This window comes from Osmerus eperlanus, chromosome 27, assembly GCF_963692335.1.
Source record: "Osmerus eperlanus chromosome 27, fOsmEpe2.1, whole genome shotgun sequence".
NCBI classification, from domain to species: domain Eukaryota; kingdom Metazoa; phylum Chordata; class Actinopteri; order Osmeriformes; family Osmeridae; genus Osmerus; species Osmerus eperlanus.
Genome location: NC_085044.1, coordinates 2,303,606 through 2,318,701, shown reverse-complemented (window position 1 = coordinate 2,318,701; position 15,096 = coordinate 2,303,606). Strand labels below are relative to the sequence as shown.

General features: G+C 52.2%; 2 protein-coding genes across 16 annotated transcripts in view; one reads left to right on the top strand and one right to left on the bottom strand.

The window, feature by feature from the left end:
* Window positions 1-12,077, top strand: part of amot (angiomotin) — a 29,168-nt gene extending 17,091 nt beyond the window's left edge. For 8 of the 11 annotated variants that reach the window (XM_062453024.1, XM_062453025.1, XM_062453028.1 and 5 more), the window contains 10 exons: window positions 612-1,185; window positions 1,434-1,578; window positions 2,782-2,874; window positions 3,398-3,543; window positions 4,964-5,113; window positions 6,747-6,946; window positions 7,197-7,322; window positions 7,769-8,001; window positions 8,515-8,769; window positions 9,195-12,077. In XM_062453024.1, coding sequence (XP_062309008.1) covers window positions 612-1,185; window positions 1,434-1,578; window positions 2,782-2,874; window positions 3,398-3,543; window positions 4,964-5,113; window positions 6,747-6,946; window positions 7,197-7,322; window positions 7,769-8,001; window positions 8,515-8,769; window positions 9,195-9,310 — 2,038 coding nt within the window. In that variant the 3' untranslated portion in view covers window positions 9,311-12,077. Of the gene's footprint in view, window positions 1-611; window positions 1,186-1,433; window positions 1,579-2,781; window positions 2,875-3,397; window positions 3,544-4,963; window positions 5,166-6,746; window positions 6,947-7,196; window positions 7,323-7,768; window positions 8,002-8,514; window positions 8,770-9,194 lie in introns of those variants that run through there. The other 3 variants (XM_062453026.1, XR_009928961.1, XR_009928962.1) reach the window with 3 other exon arrangements.
* Window positions 12,078-12,931: 854 nt separating this feature from the next.
* The window catches only part of LOC134013967 (mitochondrial fission factor), a 3,670-nt gene continuing 1,505 nt past the window's right edge, over window positions 12,932-15,096 (bottom strand). For 2 of the 5 annotated variants that reach the window (XM_062453757.1, XM_062453755.1), the window contains 5 exons: window positions 14,849-14,943; window positions 14,194-14,349; window positions 13,537-13,617; window positions 13,322-13,397; window positions 12,932-13,134 (listed from right to left, as the gene is read on the bottom strand). In XM_062453757.1, coding sequence (XP_062309741.1) covers window positions 13,003-13,134; window positions 13,322-13,397; window positions 13,537-13,617; window positions 14,194-14,349; window positions 14,849-14,943 — 540 coding nt within the window. In that variant the 3' untranslated portion in view covers window positions 12,932-13,002. The remainder of the gene's footprint in view (window positions 13,135-13,321; window positions 13,398-13,536; window positions 13,618-14,193; window positions 14,350-14,848; window positions 14,944-15,096) is intronic. The other 3 variants (XM_062453756.1, XM_062453758.1, XM_062453759.1) reach the window with 3 other exon arrangements.

Below are 15,096 nucleotides of genomic sequence, written 5' to 3'. Positions count from 1 at the left end.
AGCGACGAGCCGAAAAAGGCTGAGTCAGGCGTTTTCCCCCACCGCCTGTTTCCCCACACACTCCTTCGCCAGCAGTCGGGAAGAAGGGAAGGACCAGATCCTGTTCAGCCTGTTTCACGCCTGCTCCCCCCCACTCCCACGTTGAGGAAGACGCCAGCGTCTTTGTCGACACGCGGGGCGAGTTGCGACACGACCCAGATCTTGGATGACGTCTGTGTGACGCTTGTCAGGAATGCCGGGTTCTTCTTGAACCCGTTTATTTATTTATTATTTTTTCCTCCCCAAGTTACCCAACAGGCCGAGCGGTGTCATGCTCCTGGCCCTTTGCAGGCGAATCCGTTTCGGTTCTACGGGGGAACGTTCTCGTTGTCACGGTCACCCTGAGAGAGGACCGAGAGGGTGTTTCGATAGCTGAAAATATATGCGAACAAACCAAGTGCTTCCTGCCCTGTGATTGGTTCAGGGGGTTTGGCTTTAGCTCGGTGGTATATCCTTTGACTACTGATCTAGAGGCCCCCTACGTTACGTCATTATCACATCACGTATTACAATTACTGCTTGCTTATTTATCGAATATTGAATCGAATGACTGATTGATTGATTGTGTGCAGGTCCAATAAGGATGGCTCAGTCCACTCCCAGAGATCCGCCCACCACCATAGCCCCACCTCCTCCGTCACCTCCGTGGGGTCGCTGTCCCGCGCCCAGTCCTCCACCCTCTCCAGCCTGCTCAGCGCCTCCCACCCCCAACCGCAGGCCGAGGCCTACCCCCCCATGGGCCCCCGCAACCACCAGGGCCCGGGAGCCCACCAGGGGGACCCCTACGGCCAGGGGCCCACGCACCACCAACCCCAAAGGGGCCACGGCTTTCCCTACGACTCCTACGGATCCACCTCCAGGATGCACCAGCAGCACCACCAGCAGCAGCAACAACAACACCATCATCATCAACAACAACAACAACAACATCAATACCAACAACAGCAACAACAACAACAGCAGCAACAGCAGCAACAGCATTACCAGGGGCTGCCCCCAGGGCACTACCCCCACCCCCACCTGCAGGGGGAGCCGTACGGCATGATGGAGCGCGCTCAGCAGATGGTCGACAGGCTGTCGGAGGAGAACAGGATGCTCAAGCAGGAGATGGAGGTGTGCCGAGACAAGGTGGCCAAGCTACAGAAGGTAACAGGAGGTCTGGAGAGGTGTGTGTTTGTGTGTGTGTGTGTGTGTTTGTGTGTGTGTGTGTTTGTGTGTGTGTGCGTGTGTGTGTGTGCGTGCGTGCGTGTGTGTGTGCGTGTGTGTGTGTTGGGGGGTTAACAGAGAACGGGGAGGGTGTCCTAGAGTACATGAATGTTGGTTGTTGTTGCACGTATCTCGGTTACTAAGTTTAACTTCTCGTCCTCCTCCAACCCCCCCCCCCCACCCACCAGCTGGAAACAGAGATCCAACTGGTGTCAGAGGCCTATGAGAGTCTGGCCAAGTCCTCATCTAAGAGGGAGTCTCTGGAGAAGACCATGAGGAACAAGCTGGAGCTTGAGCTGCGACGACTGCACGACTTCAACAGAGACCTGCGAGGTACGGCACACACACACACACACACACACTCACTCACGCACGTTTAAAGGTGGGTGTGCGCGTCGGAAATTCCGAACGGAATTGATTTGGAAATGAATCTTAAGTCGGTCGATCGGGTTTGTTGACGTGTCCCGCCAAGGTCCTTTCATGCCTGGACCACCATGTACCGTTCTAGACTGTTCTACGTTATTCTAGACTGTTCTGCGATGCTCTAGATCGTTCTACAGCGTTCTAGAATGTTCTTTGTACGTCTTTAGGCTGTTGTCCTGTGAGGGGTGTGGAGTTCCACATCTCTCCATCCACTCAGGTCTCCTACTGATGGATGAGAGCCCAAACTCCGTGGCTCAACGCCCAGAACAGGTCCACTGGGAATCTCTGGGCTTTTACAGAAAATCACACACAACCGCTCTCACACACCCCTCCTCCTGCTCTCTCCTCTGTTCCCCCTCCATCGATACACGAGAAACTGATATCTTCCCCTCCTTCTGGGGTTGGCGTTAAACGTACGACTTGGTCCTCGTAGCGTTTGGAGAAACAGAGCGCGAGGAAGGAGAACGGCAGGGAATCCATCAAACCTTCTGTGTTTCTCTGTGTGTTACCGCCCGCTGGCCTCAAACCGCTCGCAGAAATATTATTCTAACGTTTGGCCCAGAAGGAGCACAGTTCTGTTCTGGTTCCAGTATTTCCAGAAGGTTCTGTCAGAGTTACCGCCGTTACTCTGGCAAACAAGCTCACGCCAAGTTATTGTTTTTGTTTGCCTTTTTCGCCGTGGCAACCAACGGCCCCTCCAGGCTTTTTAATACGCACGGAACCCTGGGGTTCTTCAGACGGAGAACCGTTCCACCTCAGCCATGTTCCCGTTAAACAGTCCTCCAGGGGTCTTCTATCCATTCCTCCCCTCCTTCATATTCTCTCCGTTCCCACCCTCCTTTTCAGTCCGTGCTTTTTCACAGTCCGTCCATAAACTGTTTAATTGCGCTGAAATCCCTCCGGCGCAAAGCTCCTTCTGCAGGAAAAAAAACTGTTTAGAAACGTTTACTAGCGTCCCAGTGTTGTCACGACAGGCTCAGATTCATACATTTGTTTATAGTGCGTTTCTAAGCCCTGTGTAAGATGTGTGTGTGTGTATATGTGAGTCTGTGAGTGTGTGTCTCCTGTGTGTGTGTCGTCACCTGATGTGTGTGTGTGTGTTCTCTGTGGCAGAGCGAATGGAGACGGCCAATAAGCAGCTTGCTGCCAGAGAGTGTGAGGGTTCTGAGGACAACCGCAAGACCATCTCTCAGCTGCTGGTTCAGAGTGAGTACCGCACACACACCACACCCACACCACACACATCTCTGAGCTGCTGGTCCTGAGTGAGTACCACGCACACACACATCGGGCCTTGAACATTCAACACGCACCCTGAACATACCTCCCCCAGCAGAGAGAACCTTCAGCTTCACTTTGTGCTCGACTGAACGTCATCTGTCGAACACTGGTGCCACATACTGACACAGCAGGCCCTGAACTGCTTCCTTGGAGAAGGTTCCAGGTTTGATTCAGACTAACACACAACAATAATTCTTCTTCTACTAAACTGCAGTGGACAGTTAGTGGCAACTAGAGAAAGTGTAGATCTCCGTGTTGAATGTGTCTGCTTAGAGAGCCGGGCCGAGAAATAGGGAGACTGCAGAGTTTGTTTTTAATGTTATGTCACAGATACCTTCTCTACAAAGCGCGTTCGTTTCGAATGTCTTTCCCCGGGAAAACACATTCAGGCGGCTTTGTTCAGGCGTTCATGTAAACTCACCTGAAGCGCTGCTTTGACTCCACCCAGACAAGGAGACGGTGCGCGAGAGGGAGAAGCTGGAGATCGAACTGAACGCCCTACGCTCCACCACCGAGGATCAGAGACGACACATCGAGATCCGAGATCAGGCGCTCAACAACGCCCAGGCCAAAGTAGTCAAACTGGAGGAGGAGGTGAGTGACGAGAGGATGTTTAGGTCGCGGTAATACCCAACTGTTGATCTGCAAATGTGCAGCAGTTTTCAGGGGGTTGATCCTGCGCGTGTCCTGATGCCCCCTGGTGGAAGAACTGAGACATGACCGCTGCCTGGCAAAAGCTCTTGTACAGAGTTTAGGAACAGGTCAACTGTGTTGGTACTTATTCAACTGAATGACGAGTTGAGTCCTTATCAGGATGAAAGCCTGGAACCTGTCCTTCTACCCCTCCATCCATTCATCCTCCACCTCCCCTCCCTTCTGGAAGAAGGGAGGGGAGGTGAGTAAGGGCTTCAAGCCTCCCTTTTAGCCCCAAATCCCTGGCCTGTCTCTGGGCATGGCCTCTCCAGATCTCCCTTATGGAAACCTGGAGCTTCTCTGAGGTAGTTTAGCCACCCCTGCCCCTGGCCTGGCCTGGCCCGGCCCGGCCCGGCCTGGGGTTCTGAATCAGCCCGGCCCAGGGGGACGAGGGGTAATCGGTGCGGGAGGGTTCTGGAAAGTTCCGGGACGTTCCTCCCCTCCCTCCGCCACAAGCGACTTCTTGTTCCTGAACAAAGAGCCTGACTGCAGCCCTCCCTCCGTCATGAAAGAGAGCGAAACAAGGACAGATTCTTGGCTTACTCTCTCATTCTCTCTCTCTTTCTCATTCCTTCTCTCTCCCTCTCTCTCTTTCACTCTTTCATTTTTCTCTCACTCTTTCTTTCTCTCTATAACTCCCTTTTTCTTTCTTTCTTCCTCTTTAACTCTTTCTCTGATTCTATCTTTGTCTCTAATCTCCCCCTCGCTCTTTCTTCCTCTCTCTCTAACTCTCCCTATCTCTCTCCCTATCTCTTCTTTTTCCCCCTCTGTGTGTGGGAACACTGTTATGTGCCCTTAATTCTCTTTCTTTTGTATTTGTCTTTTCTTCCTGTGCTCTCTGCTGAGATTCCCCCCTGAGCTAAATCACTCCATTCAGTCCAACTCCTGCTGGAGTTCAAAGAGTGAGCAGAGACTTGGGAGACATGGGTACTGAGGACACAAAGGGTCCTTTATCTGGGTAGGGGGGTCTGGTGGGGCAGGAGGGCTCTGGAGGGGCAGGGTGGGGGGAATTGGGGGCAGGAGGGTCTGGAGGGGTAGAGGGGTCTGGAGGGGTAAAGGGGCGTGACATGGTGGGCAGGGGGGGGGGGCGTTCTGGAGAAGCAGGGGTTGTTGGGAACTGTACAACATTTCTGTCTCACCTGTTTTCTGTTGGTCAAGTTATCGCATAATGTCTGTGTTTGTGCACAAGCACTAATATGATTCTAATGAATATATCTGACTGAGGTATTCATTCTATTCTGGTGTTTGTGTGCGTGTGCCTGTGTGTGTGCCTGCGTGTGTGTGTGTGTGCCTGCGTGCGCGTGTGTGTGTGTGTGTGCAGCTGAAGAAGAAGCAGGTGTACGTGGAGAAGGTGGAGCGCATGCAGCAGGCGCTGGCTCAGCTGCAGGCTGCGTGTGACAAGAGAGAGCAGCTGGAGCAGAGACTCCGCACACGCCTGGAGAGAGAGCTGGAGGCCCTACGCATGCAGCAGGTACACACAAACACACCTGGAGAGAGAGCTGGAGGCCCTACGCATGCAGCAGGTACACACACACGCACACACCTGGAGAGAGAGCTGCAGGTACACACACACACACGCACACACCTGGAGAGAGAGCTGCAGGTACACACACACACACGCACACACCTGGAGAGAGAGCTGCAGGTACACACACACACACACACACACCTGGAGAGAGAGCTGCAGGTACACACACACACACACACCTGGAGAGAGAGCTGCAGGTACACACACACACACACACACACCTGGAGAGAGAGCTGCAGGTACACACACACACACGCACACACCTGGAGAGAGAGCTGCAGGTACACACACACACACGCACACACCTGGAGAGAGAGCTGCAGGTACACACACACACACACACACACCTGGAGAGAGAGCTGCAGGTACACACACACACACACACCTGGAGAGAGAGCTGCAGGTACACACACACACACACACACACCTGGAGAGAGAGCTGCAGGTACACACACACACACGCACACACCTGGAGAGAGAGCTGCAGGTACACACACACACACGCACACACCTGGAGAGAGAGCTGCAGGTACACACACACACACACACACACCTGGAGAGAGAGCTGCAGGTACACACACACACACACACACACCTGGAGAGAGAGCTGCAGGTACACACACACACACACACACACCTGGAGAGAGAGCTGCAGGTACACACACACACACGCACACACCTGGAGAGAGAGCTGCAGGTACACACACACACACACACACACCTGGAGAGAGAGCTGCAGGTACACACACACACACACACACACCTGGAGAGAGAGCTGCAGGTACACACACACACACACACACACCTGGAGAGAGAGCTGCAGGTACACACACACACACACACACACCTGGAGAGAGAGCTGCAGGTACACACACACACACACACACACCTGGAGAGAGAGCTGCAGGTACACACACACACACACACACACCTGGAGAGAGAGCTGCAGGTACACACACACACACACACACACCTGGAGAGAGAGCTGCAGGTACACACACACACACACACCTGGAGAGAGAGCTGCAGGTACACACACACACACACACACACCTGGAGAGAGAGCTGCAGGTACACACACACACACACTGACAGTATGTCTTTGCTGGTGCTCCTGGGGCAGACTCCCAGTGGACATGTTCTGGTCCAGACATTCCTCCCTGTCTTCCTGTGTGTCCAGCATTCCCACCAGAGCAGAGGAGCGGGGAATGTTTTTACATTAGAGCTGAGCTTAGCCAGACAGACAGTAAACCAGCCAATCTGCAGCCAAGGGGCAGTCAGCTGACCAGGTTCTGTTAGCAGACTAACCAGCCAGGACATCAGTCAGCAAGCCCCGCACAGCCAGCCAGCCAAATTAATTTAGTTAGGTCCAGTCATCCAGCCAGCCAGCCAGCTACTCATCCTGCCAGCTAGTCAGTTGTCCTGCCAGCCAGGAGAAGAAAATGGAGGTGAGGGGTTGCAGCTGACAGACTGCCTTGGTCTGGTGAACTCAGCGACCCTACAGGAGAGAAGAGCGAGAGAGAGGAGAGAGATGTATATTCACTCCGTCTCCCCCCGTCCCCCTTCCTCCCCCCAGCGGCAGGGCGGGGCTCAGAGCGTCGGAGGAGGCGGGGCCTCGGAGTACAACGCCACGGCCCTGATGGAGCACCTGAGGGAGAAGGAGGAGAGGATCCTGGCGCTGGAGGCCGACATGACCAAGTGGGAGCAGAAGTACCTGGAGGAGAGCGTCATGAGGCAGTTCGCCCTGGACGCTGCCGCCTCTGTCGCCACCCAGAGGTAGGGAGGAGGAACTGCAGGCACGTCTGTGGCCGCTTGGTAACGCTGTCACAGAACGTAGATCTTCGTCTGAGGGGGGGAGGTGGTAGTTGTAGTTCTTTATCAGCTCATTGCTCTCCTGGGTAAGCATAGATTGTATATGAATAAACCTGTGTAAAAATATAAATGTGGATTGATAATTGAGAAAGGTCTATGTTGTGTTTGGTCTGGTGTCCCGGTCAATGACCCTGCCCGCCCTCCCTGTTGCCAGGGATACATCGTCGGTGATTAGCCACTCCCCCAGCAACAGCTATGACACATCTGTGGAGGCCCGCATCCAGAAAGAGGAAGAGGAGATCCTCATGGCCAACAGACGCTGTGTGGACATGGAGAGCAGGTACTGACTCGCCTGGTACTGACTCACCTGGTACTGACTCATCTGGAACTGACTCATCTGGTACTGACTCACCTGATACTGACTCACCTGGTACTGACTCACCTGGTACTGACTCACCTAGTACTGACTCAACTGGTACTGACTCACCAGGTACTGACTCAATTGGTAAGGACTCACTTGATACTGACTCACCTGGTACTGACTCATCTGGTACTGACTCACCTGGTACTGACTCACCTGGTACTGAATCACCTGGTACTGACTCACCTGGTACTGACTCACCTGGTACTGACTCACCTGGTACTGAATCACCTGGTACTGACTCACCTGGTACTGACTCACCTGGTACTGACTCACCTGGTACTGAATCACCTGGTACTGACTCACCTGGTACTGACTCACCTGGTACTGACTCAGGCTTAATTCACACCTCCCCTCCCCCCCAGGATAAAGAACCTGCACGCCCAGATCATAGAGAAGGATGCCATGATCAAGGTGCTCCACCAGCGCTCCAGGAAGGACCCCAGCAAGTCTGACGCCCCGGCCACCATGAGACCCTCCAAGTCCCTCATGTCCATCGCCAACACGGGCGGCTCCAGCCTGCTGTCCCACAGCCTGGGCCTTAGCTCCTCCCCCATCACAGAGGAACGCAAGGACACCAGCTGGAAGGGCAGTCTGGGTAAGAGACAGGGAGAGGGAGAGAGAGGAGGGAAAGAGAGAGAGATTAATAAAGAAGGAAGATGGAGAGAGAGAGAGAGGGAAAGAGAGAGGGAAAGACAGAGGGAGAGAGAGAGAGATTAATAAAAAGGGAGAGAGAGAGAGAGAGAGAGAGAGAGAGAGAGAGAGAGAGAGAGAGAGAGAGAGATGGGGGTTGGCTTAATCTGATCTGACCACAGTTATGACGATGATGATTAATGCACCATGAATTTGGCCTCAGTAGTGAGGAATGTCCAGTTGTCATAAGAGTCTGAGCTATGAGCCTGCGGGTGGGGTGGTATGTAACATGAAACATGAGTCAACCACCCACCCCTCATCCCTGCCTCCCCCTCTCCTTCTCTATCCTCTCCTTTCCCCTCACCCCCCCCCCCCCCCCCCCTCCCCCAACCGAAACCCACTGACTCAGCATGTAGGGATATTATAACATGGGAGTTCAGCGAGGACTAAACCCAGCGTTCTCGTTACGTTCCTCCAGGCCTCCTGCTGAGCCCAGAGTACCGCATGGACTCCCTCAGGACGGACTCCATCTCCTCCTCGCCCTCCCCTGTCCTGCCCTCCAGCCCCATGACTGCCGGGCACTCCAAGAGTGGAAGCCGGGACAGCTGCACCCAGACGGACAAGGGCCAGGCCCCAGAGGGGACCAAGGCCAGCCCTCCTGCCCCGCAGAGCATCACCCTGCCCAGCCGCCTCTCCAGCCCCAGCCCCGTATACATCCCCGACCGCATAGCAGGTGCCTCACTCAGGAACACTCCCGTTCAAACCTGGTTAACTTTATTTAAACTTGTTTAACTTTATTCAAACGTGTCTATCGTGTCTGTGTTACCAGCCATGGTACTGATATCTAGCTGTCTGTCTGATGGGCAGGGGGGTACTGATATCTACCTGTCTGTCTGACGAGGATGGGGGTACTGATATCTACCTGTCTGTCTGACAAGGATGGGGGTACTGATATCTACCTGTCTGTCTGATGGGCAGGGGGGTACTGATATCTACCTGTCCATCTGACAAGGATGGGGGTACTGATATCTACCTGTCCGTCTGACAAGGATGGGGGTACTGATATCTACCTGTCCGTCTGACAAGGATGGGGGTACTGATATCTACCTGTCTGTCTGACGAGGATGGGGGTACTGATATCTACCTGTCTGTCTGCAGACGTTCCAGTGTTCCATTCCAGCACCCTAGAGAGGCGCGCCCCGTTCCAGCCCCACGCCCCGCCCCCTGCCGCCCAACAGGAAGTCGACAACGACATGGTGGAGATCCTCATCTGACCTCTGACCCCTTGACCCCCTGACCTCCGGCAGGCCACAGGACAGGAGGGGAGAGTGTGTGCCTGGACACACACGCACACACACTTTCTAAATAGGTGAAGGATTCTGTTGTTTTTTTGTTTTGGTGTCGAGCTCGCGGGGTGGGGAACTGAGATGGTGTTTGGATGCACTATGTATTTCTCATGAGAAACACCATGTTCAGTCCTGTTTCAGTCCGCCTACTCCTGCGCAGTATTGCTGAGGGCTACTGGCTAACAAGCACCATGTGGACCAAATGTTTTGGTTAACATTCATTGCATTTATTGCACTACTTATTATTATTTTTTTTAATCTTTTTTTTTTTACTTAAAGTGTGATGTAGTTATTCTATTTATGTTTAGTAGTACGTTCATTATTTACCAACGTTAGACGAGGCACTTGGGTAGTCAAAAGTGATATTGTGTGTGAATTACAAAACAATCCTATAACCTGTAAATACTGTATTTAGAAAACAGCAGTAGTAGTATTAGTATTACTAGTGTATTACTGAACTGAACCCATGTGGGCATTAGAATGCCTATTCAGTTCCAGGGCACTGGACTCAGAGTACCACAATGCACTGCTTTTCAATCGGGGTCTCCCAAGGTTCCCCTGGAGCTCAGGGGCTCCAGGAAGTAGATGGAGAGGAGCCTAAATATTGGACATTCACAACAATGGATGGCCAGAATTAAATTAGTGAAGAAATTAGTTGCTCGGTTAGGTTCTCGGATTAAGACAACCTTCTGTCTTTTCTATTGTGTCAGCTCTTTCATGTTTAAGACAGAGAGAGAGAGAGAGAGAGAGAGAGAGAGAGAGAGAGAGAGAGAGAGAGAGAGAGACTGAGAGATCAGATATCTGGTGTTTCAGGAAGCTGTGTGTCCCCCTACTGGCTGGGGTGTGTTACTGCAGGAGTTGTAGTGAGGCAGCTTGGCTGCTCAGTGCGCCTGTGAAGTCAACCAGTGCCTCTGTTTGCATAGCCGCACATGACTTCCTCGGGGTGACCTAACCTGGCTTGGCAGGTGTAATCAGACCAGCGTACATGCAACTGTCACCACATTCTGTCTGGTCAGATCAGTGATTTCTCCAAGGATGGAAGCGGTATGGTGGTCTTAGCTGACGGTTCTAGCTGGGACTAGGTGGGTAACTGGTTGTCCTAAATTCCAGTGTAGCCATCTTTAGTGTCCTGTGGTGTTTTTTTTCCCTTGTAGACTGCTTCAAATGATATCCTGACTCCAAAAGTCTGTTTGAATTGACCTCGGTTTTTCTACATGGATCAGATTGTCATCAACGACTCTCGTCGACAGCCAACAGAGCCCCTCCCCCCCCCCCCCTACAGCCAACCATTGCCTTGGTAACCATAGTCCAATCATACAGGCTATAGTAGGTAGTAGTGTGAAAGTGTGTTCTCAAAGCCAAATACATGGGACCAAAGAAGCCATCCCCCCTTCCCTCCTCCTCCTCCACACACACATCAGCTGATCTGACGACCAGCTCTGCGTGTGTGTGTTATATGTCATGTGATCTGAACTTCTAAGTGTGCGTGGTTGTGGTCTGGTCGGAGGCCAGCTGTGTTCAAGCCAGCGGCGTCCCCACGGCGACCGGACACGACACAGAAGCCCGGTGTGAGCGAGCGGGTGCACACTTCTGTCGTGGCGGAACTCCGGAGCGGTCGGAACACTCGTTACCACGGCAACCCTCCGTGTTCCGGAAGGCCTGACGGGGACCTCCAAGCACATAGATGCGTTCAGTGTTACTATCACGAGACTCTTCCTTTTTTTGGGGGGGGGGGGTCACATGTTTGGTGTAACATTGATAATGGGCCTTGGGGGTGGAAGACTCTAACTCTTAAGATGTGACTGAATGCTTTATATATGTGTAAAATATACATGCTGTATTCTAGCTCTTTTTCAGTAGTTACTTCAGTGACATTTCAAAAGGTCAACGTACGTCTTCGCGTGTAGCGTTTGAGCATGAAATGCTCTCCTTCTTGACTGACAATCCTAGCTCGACATTTCCATACAATCAGCTCCAGATGTCTGTATAGATGCCGTTTCCGTTGACTTAGTCAAACTCTTTACAAGGAGAGTGGACCTTGAAGCTGCGCTGATGTTCAGTGCGGATGGCACCCTGCTCTCCTGTGTCCCAGCTGGGCCTCCGTCCTTCCTGGCTCATCTTCACTCCACGTCACGAGGTCCTCTGGGTCCTTACCAGATAAAGAACTACAACTACCACGTTCCTACTCACGCAAAGAACTACAAGGACCATTGGACAGTCTGTTAGTGTCACCCAGTGCCCACAGAAGCACCAGCTAGCACACCTGCCTTAAGGAGCGTATAAGGACAGATCAGACAAGTGTGGTATTAACTTAAGTAGTTGAGAATACAGAGTGGAATGTTGGACGTTACCATGACTACAACAGAATGTTGGTAACAAAAAATACCAATCTGAATATCTGAATAACCAGCTCTTGTTTAATAATTCCAGTGCTTTCCTACACAGTCTGTATAATAGATGCTGCTTGATAAGGTTATCGTTACTGTACAATCACAAATCATGTTGAATTAAATTGCATTAATCATAATCAAGTATTCGTTTTTTTTACAACGTTCATCTCATGCTGTTTAACATCTGTGTGTTTAAATGTGCCCCTTCTGACGGTGGCCAAAATTACAGACAACTCCAAATGTAGCGAGTTTACATGTTTTAGTCATAATTTAATTATTTTGTTAATAAACACAATGACACATTTGTTTCCCTGTTTATCTGTTTATGAACTCCTGGATCTGTAGGAATATTGTGTTCCTTACTAGACCTGACAAATGTGTCCCTTTGAACAAAACACAAACTCAGCAAACGTAAATATAAAATCTACTTTATTAAATATATTTAAACAAGTACAAGAAAATCCAGTAAACTTCAGCAAAATGAAGTAAAGTAACTGCAAAGAAAACATGCATTCAGTAAAGTGGTTCAAAGTTTGAGGGCAAATTTTCTTTTTCTAAAATCAACCACTTGCATATTATTTCAACTCCTAGAATGACCTTTGGTGTAAACCTGATCAAATAGCATCAGAATACTCAGGCATTCAACTGTAGATACACAAATCACTCTCAACCGGATTAATGATGTTCCATAAAGAACGGCCTTTGACTTTCCAATCAGCCATGTCAGTTCATAATGTTTGAGTGTGGTGTTGGGATTGTAGGACTTGGTTTACAGATTGAAGCTATGGCTGTGAAGCCCAGTTCATCTCAATTCATCATTACACACACTAGAGAAGCCATCCCTCTGGCTGCACAGTGCAAAGGTCAACCTGTGACCACTGATGACCTTTGACCCTACGCTGTTCCATCCCAAAACACATCACACAACCAACCAGGATAGAGACTCTTTAAGGCTTTTTCTTTCATTTGTGCGTGACATTGCAACAGAATCGTTTTTTTGTAACATAGTTGAATGAACGTAAAAAGATTTAAGAAAGTTGGTTGGAGTGTGTTAGTGTGGGACGTTTGTGTGTGTGTGTGTGTGTGTAGTGTCTGTGTGTGTGCGTGTGTGTATGTGGTGTCAGTGTGTGTGTGTGTGTGTGTACGTAGTGTCAGTGTGTGTGTGTGCGTGTGTGTATGTAGTGTCAGTGTGTGTGTGTGTGTGTGCGCGTGTGTGTATGTAGTGTGATGTTATCTCCTGATCCAGAGCCAGCCGTTGAGCAGGCATGCTGACAGCAGCAGGGAGAAGAGGACCAGCTCGGTCTGTCTGCGCTCTGCGTTCTGCCTCTCCAGACCAGCCAGCCGACGGCTCATCTTCACCACCTGGAGACACCACAGACCTCACATCACATCACACACCTCACATCACACACCTCACAGCCCTGAAAAACCCCCTCCACACACCCCCTTGGGCTCTGCACCTTAGTTGGTCTTAGTTTCCAAGCTGTCCCTGACCACAAGGTCACCTCCAGAGCCGTGCGTGCCCGGTTAGGGAGGCTGTGAGACTCACCTGGCGTCTGAGGACGATGAACTCCACGACGGCCCCGCTCTCGTCCTCCTGACCCAGCCAGGACTCCTGCATGGCACTGCCAGGGTGGGGGGGAGAGGACGACGACAGGGTTAGAGCAGAGACGACCACGACATCAACCCACACTCAGATTTCCCACAGACACCCCCACTTGCTCTCCAGCTTGTCGTCAACCCCCCCCCCCCCCAGACAGTCACCTTTTCCTGCCCGGCTCCGCACCGTGAGGGGGGGGCTCAGCCACGACAGGTGGGGGCGCAGGGTCAGCACCACCACCAAACCTTGGAACGAGAGACACACAGACCACAGTCTGATAACAGGCCTGGAACACCAGCCAAGAAGCCAAAGACAGCGACGAGAGGGAGAGAGAGAGAGAGAGAGAGGCCAGAAGAGGGCAGTGTCATCCAATGAAAAAGCACAGCAGGCAAGCGACCACAGTGGACATGCGTTGGCCGTCAACTCAGCCAATCAGAAGACGCTTCAACTGAGCAAGGAAACACTTCCAGTCGACGAGGATGCAGACGAGGAATCGATTGCGAACAGGCCTGAACACTGAGGAGTGGAAGGGAGGCTGGCGACCAGGCGGGATGGAGGCCGAGCAAGCGAAAGCCTCGGAGCAGACCTGAGTGTCAAGGCGGAGCAGGAGGGCAGTCAGGACACACGGCCAAGCGAGACGAAGAGGAAGGTTAACGTTAAGCCAGCGTCAACACCAAGGAGGATAACCATGCATGTCACGCGTTTAGCGGACGCTTCTATCCGAAGTGACGTACAGAGTTCTCAGTTAGGTGTTAGTTGGTCTGTTAGGGAGACAGACAGCATAGGGAGGGAGAGTTGGGGGAGGGAGGGAGGGTTGTCACCTGGACCTGTATTTCTGCGTGACCGTCTGCAAGAGGCGCTGTGACGCCTGCTGACCCAGCTCCCTGGCGGCCTGGAGCATGGTCTGGGGGGACAGGAGGCCCAGGGGCGGGGGGCCGGCCGGGGCGGCCTGCTGGGGGGGGTGGCCCGTGCTGCGACTGGAACAGGTGAGGGGGGGAAGGGGGGAGGTGAGGCACCGTGGAGTACAGAGAGGACAGACAGAGGGGACAGGGGTTACAGCTGGGTGGGGGGTGCGGGGAGGGCGGGCAGGAGGAAGGGGTGGGGGGGGGGGCCAAAGAAATCTAAGTGACTCATATGACCGCCTGTCTGGCTGGCTTCACTCGGACTCAAATATAACACTGACCTACATGTTAGATCTGAGAATCCGAACCTCGGGGGCTCCCACTGTCTCCCCCTGCTGGTAACACAGATTACTGCAGCCTCTGTTCTCCAGGCCCCCCCCGGGGGGCAGACTCAGAGCAGTGAGTTTCGAAAAAAAAGTTTAAAAACTTTTTCAAGGGATGTCATTAAGACACACCAGAGACGGGTGTAAACTCAAACCCTGGATCACACAAGCACCATTACTAGCTGGTCATCACGGTGGGTGCTTTGGTTGAAGAGTGTGTGTGTGTGTGTGAGAGAGAGAGGTATACTCACGAGGAGGGGGTGTGCAGGGCCTGTTTGGTATGGGTGGGGGTCCCAGGGGGGGTTCTGACAAACGCTGTGTCGCTGTACGACCTACGAAGGGGGCTCTGTAATAGGTAGGGGGGGACACATTAATTTAGGCTGTTTTAATATCGCAGACAAGAACAACCTGTCCTTGCTGGTATCAGCTCACATTTTTGTTTTGTTGATGGATCGTAAAAGGTTTGGACTTTCTTTCATTTCTGTCTGTGAGGGCCTCG